General features: G+C 53.7%; 2 protein-coding genes and 1 long non-coding RNA gene across 7 annotated transcripts in view; 2 read left to right on the forward strand and 1 right to left on the reverse strand.

The window, feature by feature from the left end:
- Positions 1-3,138: 3,138 nt before the first annotated feature.
- RPL38 (ribosomal protein L38) lies at positions 3,139-9,158 on the forward strand. Of its 5 annotated transcripts, none has more exons than XM_010387688.2 (5): positions 3,139-3,219; positions 3,429-3,469; positions 3,640-3,700; positions 8,501-8,623; positions 9,087-9,158. In XM_010387688.2, exons 2-5 carry the CDS (start codon positions 3,467-3,469, stop codon positions 9,110-9,112), a joined length of 213 nt encoding a protein of 70 aa, XP_010385990.1. In that variant the 5' UTR covers positions 3,139-3,219; positions 3,429-3,466; the 3' UTR covers positions 9,113-9,158. The 5 variants fall into 5 exon arrangements, with proteins under 5 accessions (XP_010385990.1, XP_010385991.1, XP_010385992.1 ...); XM_010387689.1 differs by having other exon boundaries at positions 3,156-3,256; XM_010387690.2 differs by having other exon boundaries at positions 3,174-3,239.
- A 745-nt stretch (positions 9,159-9,903) lies between these two features.
- LOC104681353 lies at positions 9,904-12,520 on the reverse strand. The gene is made up of 2 exons (XR_750576.2): positions 11,733-12,520; positions 9,904-10,893 (listed from the first exon to the last, which is right to left on the reverse strand). It is a non-coding gene; the product is annotated as an uncharacterized LOC104681353 (long non-coding RNA).
- Positions 12,521-12,710: 190 nt separating this feature from the next.
- TTYH2 (tweety family member 2) overlaps positions 12,711-14,763 on the forward strand; it is a 50,476-nt gene continuing 48,423 nt past the window's right edge. The window contains exon 1 of the mRNA XM_010387687.2: positions 12,711-12,897. Coding sequence (XP_010385989.2) covers positions 12,769-12,897 — 129 coding nt within the window. The 5' untranslated portion in view covers positions 12,711-12,768. The remainder of the gene's footprint in view (positions 12,898-14,763) is intronic.

Raw genomic sequence — 14,763 nt, forward strand, 5'->3', positions numbered from 1 at the left:
CGATGTTCACCACGTGTGCAGAATGGACTGAATGGCAGAAAATCCTGGAGGCTGGGAGGTTTTCTCAGCCATGTGCCATGCCAGCCCTCTGCCCACCTGCAAGCTGGGGCATTGGGGTTTTTTTGACCGATCCTGGTCCTCTTTCCAATGTGTCCCTGAAAACTGAAGAGAAAACTCTAAACCATTCGGCCTTCAGGAGTGGCCAGGGCGGGGCTGCTGGAGGGAGGAGGGGAGGCCATGTGCCTTCTGAGGCCCTCTCTACTCAGAGCCAGCAGAGTGAGAGAAGGGAAGGAGGGGAAAGTGTTAGACTGTGCCCTGCAGCTCCAGACATGCCCTTTGTGCCTCTCCAGCTTCCAATCACGCTGCAACACCCTGCTTGAAACCCTCCCTTCCACTTCTTGACAATGAGAATAGCCCTCACCGTCCTGCAGCCGCCAGCGTTGGATATTCCAGCCCACCAATGGCCAGAATGACCATAACAGGCAGCCTGGGCCATCCTGTCCTCGAGTCCGGGGCTTTCCTCTCCTGCAGGGTCCCCCCGGGCCTTGGAGAGTTTCATTTCGTGTGTGTATGGCATTCACCAGGGAGGCTCATGTCCAGGGCAGCATCCTCTCAGGGTCTCAGGCTGTGGCGCTCAGGGCCAGGGCTCTGCCAGCCTTGGTCTCTGACAGTCCCCGACCCCTCCCGGACATTTGGGGCTCATCCTCCCATGGAGCAGGGAAGTGTGCCCTCTCGGCGCCTTGCCTCACTTTTAGTGGCTGTGGCTTATTTTGCTATTTGTCCCCCTTGGGGAGCTGGAGGTCTTTGGTACTTGAACAAATGTGCCATTGTGTTTTGCTACTACACATCTATGGTCCCTTAAATTATACAACTCAAGAGGGCGAACATCTGTCTCCCTGGGATCACTGCCAAAAGGGAGGTGCAGCTCCTCCTTCTATACCTGTCCTTGTCCTGTTGGGCCTGCAGTGAGGTAAGAAGCACCAGTCATTCATTCAACAAATAGTTTTTGGACCTACTACATGCCAGGCACTGCTTCGGGCACATCAATGCCTCCTTCTAGCTCTCCCTGAATTCCTCCCTCCATCCACCCCTCCATATAGTAAGTGATCTCAGATGCCGCATCCAGCCGGATCATCCTGCAGTGTTAGCGTTGAGCTCTTACTGTACAGATGGGTACTGCACTTAGAGAGTTATCGACAGAATACTGAGCCCTGTCCTTGCCCTCAAGGAAAAGTGGTAAGGTGGGGCATAGTGGCTCACGCCTGTCATCCTAGCACTTTGGGAGGCTGAGGCAGGAGGATCCCTTGAGCCCAAGAGTTCAAGACCAGCCTGGGGAACCTAGGGAGACCGTGTCCATAAAAAAAGTTTTAAAAAATTAAAAATAAAAAGAGTGGTACGCATGTATGAAAAGTTAAACACCTCCATGCAGCCTATGGAGAAGTGATTGCGAGGAACCACTGTATGAGTGGCAAGCGACGTAAGTCGGGGTGAAGGGTCCTGCCTGAAAAAGGGGAGGCGGGAGCTGAGCTCGGAAGGACCAGTGGCATTTGACATCAGAGTGGACAGCAGAGCGAATACCCGGAGGGCGGAAAGTGCCCCGCACATGAAGAGGCCCCTCGGCTTGGCTGAATGGGTGGTTGCTTGTGGAGGAGCAGTGGGGTAGAAAAGACCAGAAAGGCATCGCCTAAGATGGGAAGGGCTGGCAAAGCCAGGCTCTACGGTATAGGAAAGTCCATCTCAGGTCAGAGCTGAAGCACTCATGATTCTCAGATGGGATCCGACCTTTAGGCATCTAAAATTAGGCTTTTGCCAATTAACTTTTCCCACTGCTGGAATCCTGACACATTTACAGTTGCAGAGACATCGCTCAGCTTCTTTAAAAGACTCTTCAGTGCTATTACAGTATTTTGTGATCTCTCTGCAGCAAGGTCTATTGGTTCCTATATCTCCAGCACCCCCAGGAAGGTGCTCAGCCTGAGCTTGTTAATGGAAGGGCAGGAGGGAGGAAGAAAGGAAGGTAAGTTAAATAAGTTCTAAGTAAAGCTCGCGGCAAAGTGCTCTTTCTCTTCAGGAGGGCTGCTCTGTAATAATAAGCACGAAGCAATTACATTCTGCCATGTGGTTATTAAATTTGAGGGAAACAAATATAATAAAATGTAGACATTTGTAGAGAGGTTGGAAATAAAATAAAAGTGGAGGATAAAAATAAAATCGATAACCACAGGTTGCTAAGAGCCTAACCTGAAGGATGTTATGGGGGGGAAAGGAAGGCTGCCCTCCCCAAACTGCCCAAGCCTCCCCAAGAAGTGGCCAGTGCCTGGACTGGGGAATCTGCCCAGCAGGGGTTCAAGTCCTGAGTCCACCTCTCCCCTCTGGGGCGGTGGTGAAAGCCGGCAACAGCAGGAGAACTCCCACTGCTGCACCATCAGCCCTAGCTGTTGGAAGTATTATTATTATTATTATTTTTGCTAGAGATGGGTGGGGGGGGGGGTCTTACTAGGTTGCCCAGGCTGGTCTCGAACTCCTGGCCTCAAGTGATCCACCCGCCTCGGCCTCCCCCAATGCTGGGGTTACAGGCGTGAGCCACCGCGCCCGGCCTTAACTTGCTTTCATTGTACACCAATTCCTAAAGGAACTGGAAGCAGCAGGCAGGAATGCTCCCTCTTATGGAAAGAAGATCCCAGGGCCCTGGTCATGACAGGTTCCGGTTCTCAAAAAGGAGACCGGAAGAAGAAAACGTGAGGCGCCAGAACAAGAGGTTCTACAAGGTGTACACGAGGGTCTCTGCTATTAAATGAAGAATTCTCTGTGCAGATGTCCCGTGCACAGGTCCAGTGAAAGCCGTGGAGAATAAGCGTTAGCTCTTCGAACTGAATCTGAACTAAAACCTAGCAAAGCCAGGCTGGGGTTTGAGAGGTTGCGGGGGAAGACAGGAAGTGGTGGATGGGGAAGAGGCGGGGGTCATAGAAGGAAGGGATGGGGAAGAGGAGGAGGGAGTCGGAAGGAGGGCGGCAGCCAGGATGGTCCATCCCATTCTTGGAGCTGCACTGTTGACCTCGACCACGAGGGGGCAGGGCTGCTGAAATTGGAAGTGCCAACGCCTACATGAGTCTTGACCCTCGGCAGGCACCGTATCCAGTTTCCTCCGTTGGGCGGGTTTAACTGCCCGGAAACGGAAGTCTCGTCCTTTTTCGTCCTTTTACTCGGACGCTGCTAGCTGTGAGTGTCTCTCTAGAGTGGTACGCGAGTGAGAAGGGTAATCTGGGGCAATCCACGGCCAGGTGAAATCTGGGGACCCCAGGTCCGCGTGGATGGTGTCGGGGAGGAGAAAGGGAGTGTGATGGGGGCGATATTTCGGGGGAGGGCGGGAAAGCGGGGTTGACTGCCAGACCCCGCGCCCTGTTAACGCCAAGGACTGTTTCCCGCAGGTCTCGGTCCGCGCCAGCTCCCTGCGCGCCTCGTCGCCATGGTGAGTACGGTCCCTGCCTGGCGCCTTCCCGGGGTGGGTTCGTGGGACCCGGGGCGAGGGCGAGAGAGCCTCCCAAGGGCCTCCGGAGGCCGGGAGGAGCTGGTGGACTGGACCGTCACCGGAAGACGTGTCTCTTTGCTGTCTGTTTACCCGCTTCCTTTATGTTGCAGCCTCGGAAAATTGAGGAAATCAAGGACTTTCTGCTCACAGCCCGACGAAAGGATGCCAAATGTAAGTGGTTGCTCCGAAGGTTCAAGATGAGCGGTTCCTACCCTGGCACCACTCCGGTAGCGTCTTCCCCGGAATGTCTGGCAGGAGACGGGTTAGGCTGTCTGGGCGTGTGCCTGGCCCTCTGGGACCAGTGGTTTCACCGTATTTCCCATGAGAAAGACCTGTGTGGGGCACGTTGAGGCCCTGGAATTCTAGGACCATCTTAGCTAATCGCGAGCATCTCAGAGGCTGCCCGGAGTTCAGTTTTCTTTTGTATAATACAGTAAATTTTCGGAACGGAGTCTCCACTACGCGAAAGCCTCAAAACACACGTCCCATAAACACTGAGTTTAGGTTCTCTGCAGTTGTGCAAAATCTTAACACAAAACCCATTTTGTAATGAAGTGCTGGATATTTGCATGTAATGTATTGAGTACGGCACACTGTGCAATATAGTCGTTTATCTCGTGATCCTGTGGTCGATGGCCAGTGTCAGAAGGTGTCATACCTATCTAGCCCAGAAAAAGATTTTTAAAAGTTTTTATTTTATTTTTTTCTTGAGACAGTATGGCTCTGTGGCCCAGGCTGGATTGCAGTGATGCGATCTTGGCTCACTGCAGTTGCCGGCTCACTGCAGTTGCCGCCTCCCAGGTTCAAGCGATTCCCCTGCCTCAGAGTAGCTGGGATTACAGGCACGCGCCACCGCGCCTGGCTAATTTTTGTGTTTTTAGTAGTGACGGTGTTTAACCATGTTGGCCAGGCTGGTCTCTAACTCCTAACCTCAGGTGATCCACCTGCCTCCGCCTCCCAGAGTGCTGGGTTTACAGGCGTGAGCCACTGCGCCCAGCCAAGATCAAAATTTGAAGCAGGGCTTCTACTGAATGCACATCGCACTCCCACCATTGTAAAGTCACAAAGGTTAAGTTGGACTGTGGTAAGTCTGTCTCCCAGCTTGTACATCCAAGGGAAAGAAGGTGATTAATGAAAATCCTTAAACAGCAGATTTTCGATGGATAGGTGCCAATCTCTGCTACCCACTTACTTAAAGTTTTACACCAAGTGTGAGAGAGGTAGTTGTGTTATCCCTTTGTGATACTTGAAGATTTGGGGGCTTGTGTTTGATAGGTCTTGAGTTACGTTGTTACTTTAACCCAGAGTCATATTTTTTCAGCTTCATGAAAGAGAATCAGGTCACATGTGGAAGTGGGGTTGCATGGGACAGGCCTGTTAAGGTGGGCTAAGACACCAGCCGTCTCTAATGCTCCATGCCAGTGATGGTGCCAGACAGTGGTTGGTGTACCGGGAGAGTCTTTCAATGAGTTGGGGGTAGGCAGAGATGGGGGTCATATTTGTGTCCCCATTACCCAAAACAGGCTGTCACCTTTGAGGTGGTGACCACCTGTGGGAACAAATAGCATCTGGTGGGAATGATGTCTGTTTGCCAGTGTTTTGTATAAAGAGATGAGGTTATCAGGTTAGTTCTATTTCAGGCCATATGGGGTCACTGCCTAGTTCAAAGCCCAACTCTACCAGTAGGTAACTTACCCTTCTCAGCAAGTTAAACATGATACTACTCTTTGCTTGTGTTTAAAAAGGGTGGTGGTCCGGGCGTGATGGCTCATGCCTATAATTCTAGCACTTTGGGAGGCCAAAGTGGGCAGATCGCTTGAACCAAGAGTTCAAGACCAACCTGGGCGACATGGCAAAACCCCATTTCTACCAAAAATTTAAAAATTAACCGGTCATGGTGGCACACGCCTGCAGTCCCAGCTACTCAGGAGGCTGAGGCAGCAGAATCAGTTGAACCTGGGAGGTGGAGGTTGCAGTGAGCTGAGATCGTCCCACTGCACTCCAGCCTGGGTGACAGAGCGAGACTGTCTCACAAAAAAAATTGGGAACCTGGATTTTAGATGATGCAGCTTTAAAGGTAGGGGTCACAGTCCCCTGGAGATAGTGAAGTGTCAGTAGCTGTTGAAAAAACTTTTGAAATTGTTATATTAATTTTTAATGTGTAATAGGCGTAGCATAAAATTCACCATTTACACTGGGTATGGTGGTTCCCATCTGTAATCCCAGCACTTTGGGAGGCTAAGGCAGATGGATGAGACTAGCCTGGGCATCATAGTGAGACCCTGTCTTTACAAAAGAAAAAAGTTAGCCAGGCGTGTGCCTGTGGTCTTAGCTACTCAGGAGGCTGAGGTAGCGATTGCTTGAACCCAGGAGATTGAGGCTGCAGTGGGCCGTGATTATGCTACTGCACTCCTGGCTGGACAACAAAGCATAATTGTACAGTTCAGTGGCATTCAGTAAATTCACATTGTTGGGCAGCTGCCACCATCGCCACCCATCTCCAGAACTTGATCTTCCCAAACTGAAGCTCCCTCTGTTAAACATCAGCTCCCCATTCTTCCCCAGTCCCTGGCAACCACCTTCCAATTTGTCCCTGAATATGACTGCTCTGGATACCCCATACAAGTGGAGTCTGCTATTGCATATTTGACCTTTTGTGGCTGGCTTCTTTCTCTTCAAAGTTCTCAAGCATGTGTCAGCATTGCCTTTTTTTTTCTTTTCTTTCTTTCTTTCTTTCTTTTTTTTGAGATGGAGTCTCACTCTGTCGCCCAGGCTGGAGTGCGGTGGTACAATCTTGGCTCGCCTCAAGCTCCGCCTCCCGGGTTCACGCCATTCTCCTGCCTCAGCCTCCTGAGTAGCTGGGACTACAGGCGCCCACTACCATGCCCCGCCAATTTTTTTTTTTTTATTAAGTAGAGACGGGGTTTCACTGAGTTAGCCAGGATGGTCTTGATCTCCTGACCTCATGATCCACCCGTCTCGGCCTCCCAAAGTACTGGGATTATAGGCTTTTTTTTTTTTTTTTTTGAGATGGAGTTTCGCTCTTATTGCCCAGGCTGGAGTGCAATGGCGGGATCATGGCTCGCTGCAACCTCTGCCTCCCATGTTCAGGTGATTCTCCTGCCTCAGCCTCCCCAGTAGTCGGAATTACAGGCACCCGGCTAATTTTTGTATTTTTTAGGAGAAGACGGCGTTTCACAGTGTTGGTCAGGCTGGTCTCAAACTCCCGACCTCAGGTGATCTGCCTGCGCCGGCCTCCCAAAGTGCTGGGATTACAGGCGTGAGCCACTGCGCCCAACTGAGTAACCATTTTGAAGAGCTCCATATGTTTTGCAAGTGGTGTTCAGCTTAGTTCAGTTGCTAGGGTCAGTGTTACACTGAAATGGGTTAGTTTGGATAGATATCCAGGTGCGTGGATGTATTAAGAACAAGAGCCCAGGCACCTCATGCCTTTGGCAGGCCCTGAGTCACAGTGCTGCTTCCTCTGATGTGCCCATTCCTATAGCAGTTACTGGCAGAAATGGAGTTGCAGCCAGGCGCAGTGTCTCACGCCTGTAATCCCAGCACTTTGGGAGGCCAAGGCGGGCAGATCACGAGGTCAGGAGATCCAGACCATCCTGGTGAACACGGTGAAACCCCGTCTCTACTGAAAATACAAAAAAATTAGCCGGGCATGGTGGCGGGCGCCTGTAGTCCCAGCTTCTCGGGAGGCTGAGGCAGGAGAATGGCGTGAACCCGGGAGGCGGAGCTTGCAGTGAGCCAAGATCATGCCACTGCACTCCAGCCTGGGAGACAGCAAGACTCCGTCTCAAAAAAAAAGAAAAAGAAAGAAAGAAATGGAGTTGCAGAATTGCGAGGACAAGATTGTCTTGTGCTGCGTCTGTCCAGGTCCTTGCGTTGGTGCGTTAGAGCCTGTGTTCGGCCCTCAGCCACCTTTTTCTTGATTGGCACATCACTGCTGTTTCAACAATTCCTGGGAGTGTCTGAGCAGTTTTTAAAGTGGTTAGAACAAGGCATTTGGCGAGTACATGGAGTGGTAACTGCTCCTGGGAAGGGGTTGTCTCCCAGCAGCCAGATGGCAATGCATTGACACTGCTAGTACATAACCGGAGTGGTGCACAATGGAAACCCCACGCAGCTGAACTTGAGGGACATGTTAGAGCTGTTTCCGGTCTGAGCTGTGATCCTGAGATAGAACTTGGCAGCAGGAAAGAACCCAGAAAATGGATTCCACATAAATTCAAGGAAAGGCCTGGGTGCGCGTTGTGTGCAGTGGCTGGAGGCATCCTGAAGAACAAGCTCTGTCTTGCTGGCCCAGAAGGTCATCTCACATGTGGAGACGTGATTCCCAGGAGTGGAGTGCTGAAAAGCACTCAGTCCCAGCAGACAGCCCATCTCCTTACTTTATCGCTGCTTCCATCCTTTTTAAAAAAGATAATAGGCTGGGCGCGGTGGTTCACGCCTGTAATCCCAGCATTTTGGGAGGCCAAGGCTGGGGTCAAGAGATCAAGACCATCCTGGCCAACATGGTGAAGCCCCATCTCTACTAAAAATGCAGAAAATTAGCTGGGTGTGGTGGCGCACTCCTGTAGTCCCAGCTACTCCAGGTGGCTGAGGGAGGAGAATTGCTTGAACCTGGGAGGCGGAAGTTGCAGGGAGCCGAGATTGCACCATTGCACTCCAGCCTGGCAACAGATCGAGACTCTGTCTCAAAAAAAAAAAAAAGTAGAAATAAGAAAGATAATGAGGTTGCTAGAGGATGTTCTACAATGTTATGTTCAGTGTACCCAATAAAAGTTCGAAGTTGCGGGAATGGGTAGTAGTGTTTTCTGTTTGTGCAGAGGGACAGTGCTGGAGGTGGGTGCTGACTATCACTTGCATGCTGCTTACTGCTTGAGTGTATTTGCATGTGGATTGTGTCACATTTGTTTTTTGTGATACAATTTAATTCCTGATTCTGATCTCCGGTAGCTGTCAAGATCAAGAAAAATAAGGACAATGTGAAGTTTAAAGTTCGATGCAGCAGATACCTTTACACCCTGGTCATCACTGACAAAGAGAAGGCAGAGAAACTGAAGCAGTCCCTGCCCCCTGGTAAGTGAGCCTGCAGTCACTTCCAGGGCAGGTGGGGTGGAGGTTGCTGTGGGTGGCCGCCTTGTATCTTGTTTTGAATCCTTCCCCGATTTCAGAGCCCATGTTATGGTCTTAAGAATCTGCTCTTGCTCTTGGGAGTGTGAGGAATAGTTGTGATTCTCAGATTATAGACAGTAGCAGAAATCATTTCCTTAGCCAGAAGAGAGGTTAGAGCTCATTTAATGCTGTTCATGTCCTTCGAGGTTGGTGCTGGTACTGATAATCCCTAGTTTTTACAGGGAACGGATTGAATATCATAGACCAAGTCTTTTTATCAGACACTAAATATTTTAACCAAAACTTCCCTGGTGGATCTAATTTCTGAACCTTGTGTGCTCGCTTTAGCTTAAGTACAAAATCTAGACAAGCAGCAGCAACTCAGATGTGTCTTCTGGATGGCTTACTTTTGTCTCTTTTCCTCTAGGTTTGGCAGTGAAGGAACTGAAATGAACCAGACACACTGATTTGAACTGTATTAAAATACTAAAAATCCTAAGTGTCTTTCGTCTTTGAGGATGGGAAAGGAAAATATGCTACCTGGTAGTGGCTTCTGGTGGGAACAGGACACAGGTCCATGTTGCTGCCTCCCTGCATCCTGATTTTTTGAGATGGAGTCTTGCTCTGCTGCCCAGGCTGGAGCACAGTGGTGCGATCTCAGCTCACTACCACCTCCGCCTCCTGGGTTCAAGCGATTCTCCTGCCTCAGCCTCCCGAGTAGCTGGGATTATAGGCATGCATCACCACACCCGGCTGATTTTTGTGTTTTTAGTAGAGACAGTGTTGCACTGCCCGCCTCAGCCTCCCAGAGTGCTGGGATTACAGGCATGAGCCTCCGTGCCCAGCGCATCCCTAATCTTGAACATGATCTCAGTGGGCAAATGAGGCCATCTGTTTTCAGCCCAAGTTTGAAAATAAGATGTGGGGAGGCCGTGATGGAAACAGAACGTGGGGTTAAACATACTGGCAGATGTGCGAGCGACAGTGGGGCATGCCGTTCAAACAGGTCCCAAAATGGGTGCAACAAGGTGTAGCACATCTGCCACTCGCTAACTTGACTGACTGGAAGAAATGACTACACTTCTGCCCGTTTCCTCAGTTGGAAAACAGCCATATTAACACCTCTTTTATTGGCTTGCTGTAAGGGTACTGGGATGTGGGGGGACGTGGTGGAGGGAGGTGTGCAGGTCGGGGTGGCCACCAGGTGGTGCTGTGCCACAGCGGACAGCCCCACTGGAACTGTGTCTACCTTTTCAAGTGTGGTGTACAGTGCACTTGGTATTGTGTTAGGCATTTAAACGCACTCAGGTTGTGAGGTGTAAGTGCCAGTCTTTGAGTATCTGTAAGGATTGTGAGGGGGTGAAGTGGTTTTGAGTCTGGTTGGGGTCTTGTTTCCTCCGGGAGAGGGAGAGGGTGGGTACGTCGGCCCTCAGGCCCAGGTGTGGCACTGTGGGCAATTTTCAGCCTTCCCCGTTCTGTAAACATTTCAGATTCCCAAGGAAGAGTGAGCTTTTACCACGTGGGTTTTCTTTGTTCCCAGCACATCGTCCAGAGATTCATCCCAGCTCCTAGGAGACAGGCCATGAAAGGGGTGTGTCCAGCCTTGTGTAGAGAAGGCCGCCTTTCATACAGTGCCTCCCAGCCCTGGCTTGTGACTCAGAGTCATCTGGGGCCCTTAGCCAGTTCACTAGGGTGGCCAGGGCTGACTGGAGGTGGTGATTGCAGTGGTCTGGGGCATAGGTGTGTTTCTGAGCTCTCAGGTGGACCACTGTCTTGCTGGGGCTTCAGCAAGCCCCTAAGTGCTGCATAGCAGGTGAATGAGGGGGGACGGGGATGGACTACAGCTGCTGGTTTGCTGACTTCTCCAACTCCCTGCTGAGTCTCTGGGAGGTCTGTCACTGTTCTGCCTCAGCTTTTTGACACCTCTCTGGGTCAGCAGGCCTCCGGGGAGGCAGCTAGAATGGTCGCTGTCTGTCTGGGGGCAGGTGGGCTGAGCAGGTTGGATATTCCAGGCTGCATTCCGGTGGCTGTGAGAATAGCCCTGAGGGAGCGCCTTCACCAGGCCTCCAGCCTCCTGGGGCTCCCCTGCACTGGGTTCAAAGTCAGTCCTCTGTGACCACCCACTGCCTAGGAGCCAGGCCCTTCCCACTTGGGGGCCCTCTGAGGGCAGGGGCTATAAAGGCCATTACCAGAGCCCTACGCGAAGAGTCCACTTTCCCCAGCAACTGCAGGGACTGAGTCAAGAGACCAAGACCTTTTAAAATGAGGTTTTCACCCAAAGAAGTTCCCTCCCCTGCCGCAGTCTCCAAGCTGATCGCCTGGCTTCTGCAGTTCTCCGGCTCCCCTCTCCTGTTCTGGAACTTTCTTGCTTCCCCTTCCACCGGTCCTAGTCCCTGATCTCACAGGGTCCTGTTCCCTCTGCACAGAGGCCTCCCCCAGCACCTCCCTCTTTGACTCCCGATCGTCCTTCAGCTCATGTCACTGTCCTTTGGGAAACAACCCCGATGCCCACCTTCCATCTCCTCCCTACAGCAGGGACTCTGGCATTTCGAAAGGGCTGTAATCGCTGTTTGCAGGATGCAAGCCCACCTCACCTCGCCTACTAGGCTGTAGACGCCGTGCAGGCGGGCACATGTGTTTCATCCATTACTCTAGCTTCTAGAACAGAGAACATGCTCAAGAAAATTTGTTGAAAGACGCCCCGATGAGAGAACGGCTGTTTCCAACTTCACGTTCCCCTCAGCTTTGGGCTCCTGCAGGGCCCCAGAACTGTGGGATCACAGCCACCAGGAGAGGCCCCGAGGCCAGGACTCCCTCTAATGGATACAGGGCCCTTGAGCACGGGGTGACTGGAGCCCCACCCCCCAGCAGCCACGTGTGTTTACCAGCCTTTTCAGCCTGCCCACATCCACCTGGTTCCTTCAGCCAGAACCCTGGGAGCCCCACCCCCATCCTCCCGGGGCTCCTATCTCACCTACTTCTCTGCCGCGGTCACTGTGCACCCCTCAGGCTGACTGCGCAGTGAGATCTCTACACCCAATCTGCCTCGACCCCATCACTCCACCCCACCTACCCCTGACCCCTACTTGTCCTTCAGCCTGGGCTCCTCCCTCCGCTGGCCAGTCACACCAAGCAGTTTGTGGTTACAGGATGAGTGGGGGCCCCTGTATGTGTGCAGAGTACTGAGGGCCCAGGGACGCAAGGCTCCCCAATGGGCAACCTCCCCTGCCTTTGCTTTTCCCCAGAGCCCCTCCTGGCCTGCGTTCGGCATCTTCTCGGGTACTATCATCACCCTCTGCAGTGCCTGCACTCGGGGTGAGGGTTTTTGTCGGCTGTTGTTACATCACCGATGTAACAGTGCCTGGCACTTAGTAGGTGCTCAATAAATGTGTCGTTGCATGCGCTTCGGTCTCCCCGAATGCTCTCATCACTCTCCTACCTTCCCCACTACACAGCTCGAAGGCCCCCTCTTCCAGGAAACTCACCCTGTCCTATTTGCCAGGAAGAATCAAGCAATTTTTCTCAGTCCTTAGGACACCTTGTCCTCACTCAGGCGCCCGGCAAGCAGCTTCAGTGAGTCGTTGGGGCAGATGTGCCGGGAGCTCCCAAGGGCAGGGACCGCGTCTTATTTCTCTTTTTAAGTCCACAGGGCTTGCACAATAGATGCCCAAAAAATGATTGAGAGTGAATTTAGAATGAGTGACCGAGTGGCTGAAGATTGCCTCCTTCCGTTCCCAGTCTGTCGGTTACTTACCCTGTGACAAACCTTTGGGACGGGCAGTCGCCCCTCTCTGGCCTATGACTGCTGGCTGCCCCCACTGACACCTTATACCCTTGATCTGATCATAAATAAGCAGCAGCTCGGGGACCTTGAGACTGAAACCGATTTAGAGACTTCTGGGAGCTTTTTTCACGTCCCTCCTCCTATCCGGCCAGGACAGATCCCCGCCCAGAACTGGGACTGCAATCGCGGCGGGGCGGGGCGGGGGGGGGGGGGGGCGCGCGGGCCCAGGGAGAGGCGGGGCCGGGGGGGCGGGGCGGGCGCGGGGCCCGGGCCGGGAGTTGAGCGCAGCTGCCGCTCAGCGTGTGGGTCGCACTCGGGCCGAGCCATGCAGGCGGCGCGCGTGGACTACATCGCTCCCTGGTGGGTCGTGTGGCTGCACAGCGTTCCGCACCTCGGCCTGCGCCTGCAGCCCGTCAACAGCACCTTCAACCCTGGCGACGAGAGTTACCAGGAGGTGAGTTCGCGCCGCCCCAGACCCCAGCCACGCGCGCCCCAAGTCCCTGCACTACCCCCTCTCCCCTCGAGAGCCTGCACTTTCCCACGTGCCTCTCAGACCCCTTCTCTCCCCGCGCAGCCCTTTCCCGTCTCCCCTCTCCCCTTCTCCCCCACCCTCCCAGGCCCGTGGCCCGAGTCCCCTCCTGTCTGGGAACCTGGGAGCCCAGAAGACTGAAGAGATCAGAGTGAAGCGGGCGTGGGGAAGGGAAGAAGGGGCGCGAAACCGCCTGCAGGGGCAGGGGCTGAACGCCGAGCGGGCAGGTTGGCGCGGGGTAGGGATAGGGGCATTCGTGTCGGGGTAATCCTGGCGTTCGAGGTGCGAGGATGCTGAGGGGGTGCCCCGACGTTTTCGACCTTCTGGAGATTCCAAGAAGGGGGACTCTCTTTCTGAGGCTAAGTGGCCTGGGAAAGTTTGGCAGAAACTGAGTAGTCTCCCGAGTCGGTCTCCGCAGCACCCCTCCTCCCCAGTCCCGGCCTGCAGGGTGGGAGTCCCAGCTGGAAGGCTGCAGGGCTGGGGGAAGCGGCGTGGGTCACTTCCCCTCTAGCGCAGAGAACCCACAGCTGCTTGTGCTTGTTCCAGGGAAGGAAGGTGGCCTCCGTCAGCCCATCTCACACTGTTGTCCTGAGGACCCCCTTGCATTGACAGCCTCTTTGCGTCCCCTGGTCCTAGGCTGGCCCATTCCTGTTCCCCCACACCCCTCTCCCCACCCCACCACACCTTCTAAGCCCTGAATTTCTGGCCTAGGGCAGCCACTCTCGGCTTCCCCGCCCTTTCCCTGCTCTGCTGGCCCTTGGCGGGATTCTGCACCCCACAGACAGGGCCAGGGCTCCCCCAGACCTCCCTACCCAGACAAACAAAGCTGCAGAATCTCCCAGCCCATCTCAGGTCTGGTCATGCCTGCTCTGGCCCCAGTAGCCCACCTGTGTCAGTTCCGTGTGTTAGGTCAAAGATTCTGGGGCCAGTGGCCCAGGATGGGGTCCGTTTGTTCAGAGCCAGGCGCCCATCTCAGGACTTTGACCCCCAGCGGCCTCTCCCTGTGTCAAGTTCTCCAGATACGGGACAGGTCGGGGCAAAGCAGGGCCTCTTGGAGGGAATCCTGATCCAGTGTGAGGTGCCCAAGTGCCAGCGACAGGGAGTCTAATAATAACCCCTGGCGACCCGGCTGCCATCAGGCCCAGGCAGATGGTGCCTGCCCTACCAGAGGGAGGGGAGCATCAGGACCCCTTCCTGGGGTTCAGTGGGCACTCGCGAGCAAGATGGCAATCAGTGGGCACACCCGCCCTCCCTCCCCCAGACCCCAGCCTGTGGGAGTCCGTGTTCCCTGAGAATGTGACTGCCTGGGGATAGCTCCAGGGAATCTTCCTCTCCCAGAGAATGCATGAAAAGAGGCGGAAATGATTTCAGAGACAGCTGTGTGTGTGTGTGTGTGTGTGTGTGTGTGTCCGTGTGTCCCCATCCCAAACCCTGTGCCCCAGATCCCACACCCAGGGTCTCCAGCCACAGTTTTCTCCTCTCCACTAGAGGAAATCTAAACTCATTGCGTCAGGAAGACCCCTAGGTGGGGGTAAGGATGGTAAGGGGACTCCCTCAACCTGCTGGCCCCAGAGACAGTACTTATCTGCCCAGCAGCTGTGGCTGGTGGAGCCTGGGCCTGCCCACAGTCCCCTCAGTCCCATGGACAGGTGGCAGTTGAGCCAGAGGAACCTACTTCCAGCCTCTGCCCCTCCTCCCAGGATTCCAGCCCCGGCTCACTTTGTGCTGGGCATCAAATGGTTCCAGAGGGTGTCCCTTCCCATCGGCCACTGCTCCTGGGCAGCTGACACC

This window comes from Rhinopithecus roxellana, chromosome 19, assembly GCF_007565055.1.
Source record: "Rhinopithecus roxellana isolate Shanxi Qingling chromosome 19, ASM756505v1, whole genome shotgun sequence".
Classification (NCBI taxonomy): domain Eukaryota; kingdom Metazoa; phylum Chordata; class Mammalia; order Primates; family Cercopithecidae; genus Rhinopithecus; species Rhinopithecus roxellana.

What these genes read in the sequence shown, in the direction of transcription:
- RPL38 (XM_010387688.2), top strand. An exon ending in CCGACGAAAGGATGCCAAAT is followed by an intron (nt 3,701 to 8,500) that starts GTAAGTGGTTGC and finishes GATCTCCGGTAG; the next exon opens with CTGTCAAGATCAAGAAAAAT. An exon ending in GAAGCAGTCCCTGCCCCCTG is followed by an intron (nt 8,624 to 9,086) that starts GTAAGTGAGCCT and finishes CTTTTCCTCTAG; the next exon opens with GTTTGGCAGTGAAGGAACTG.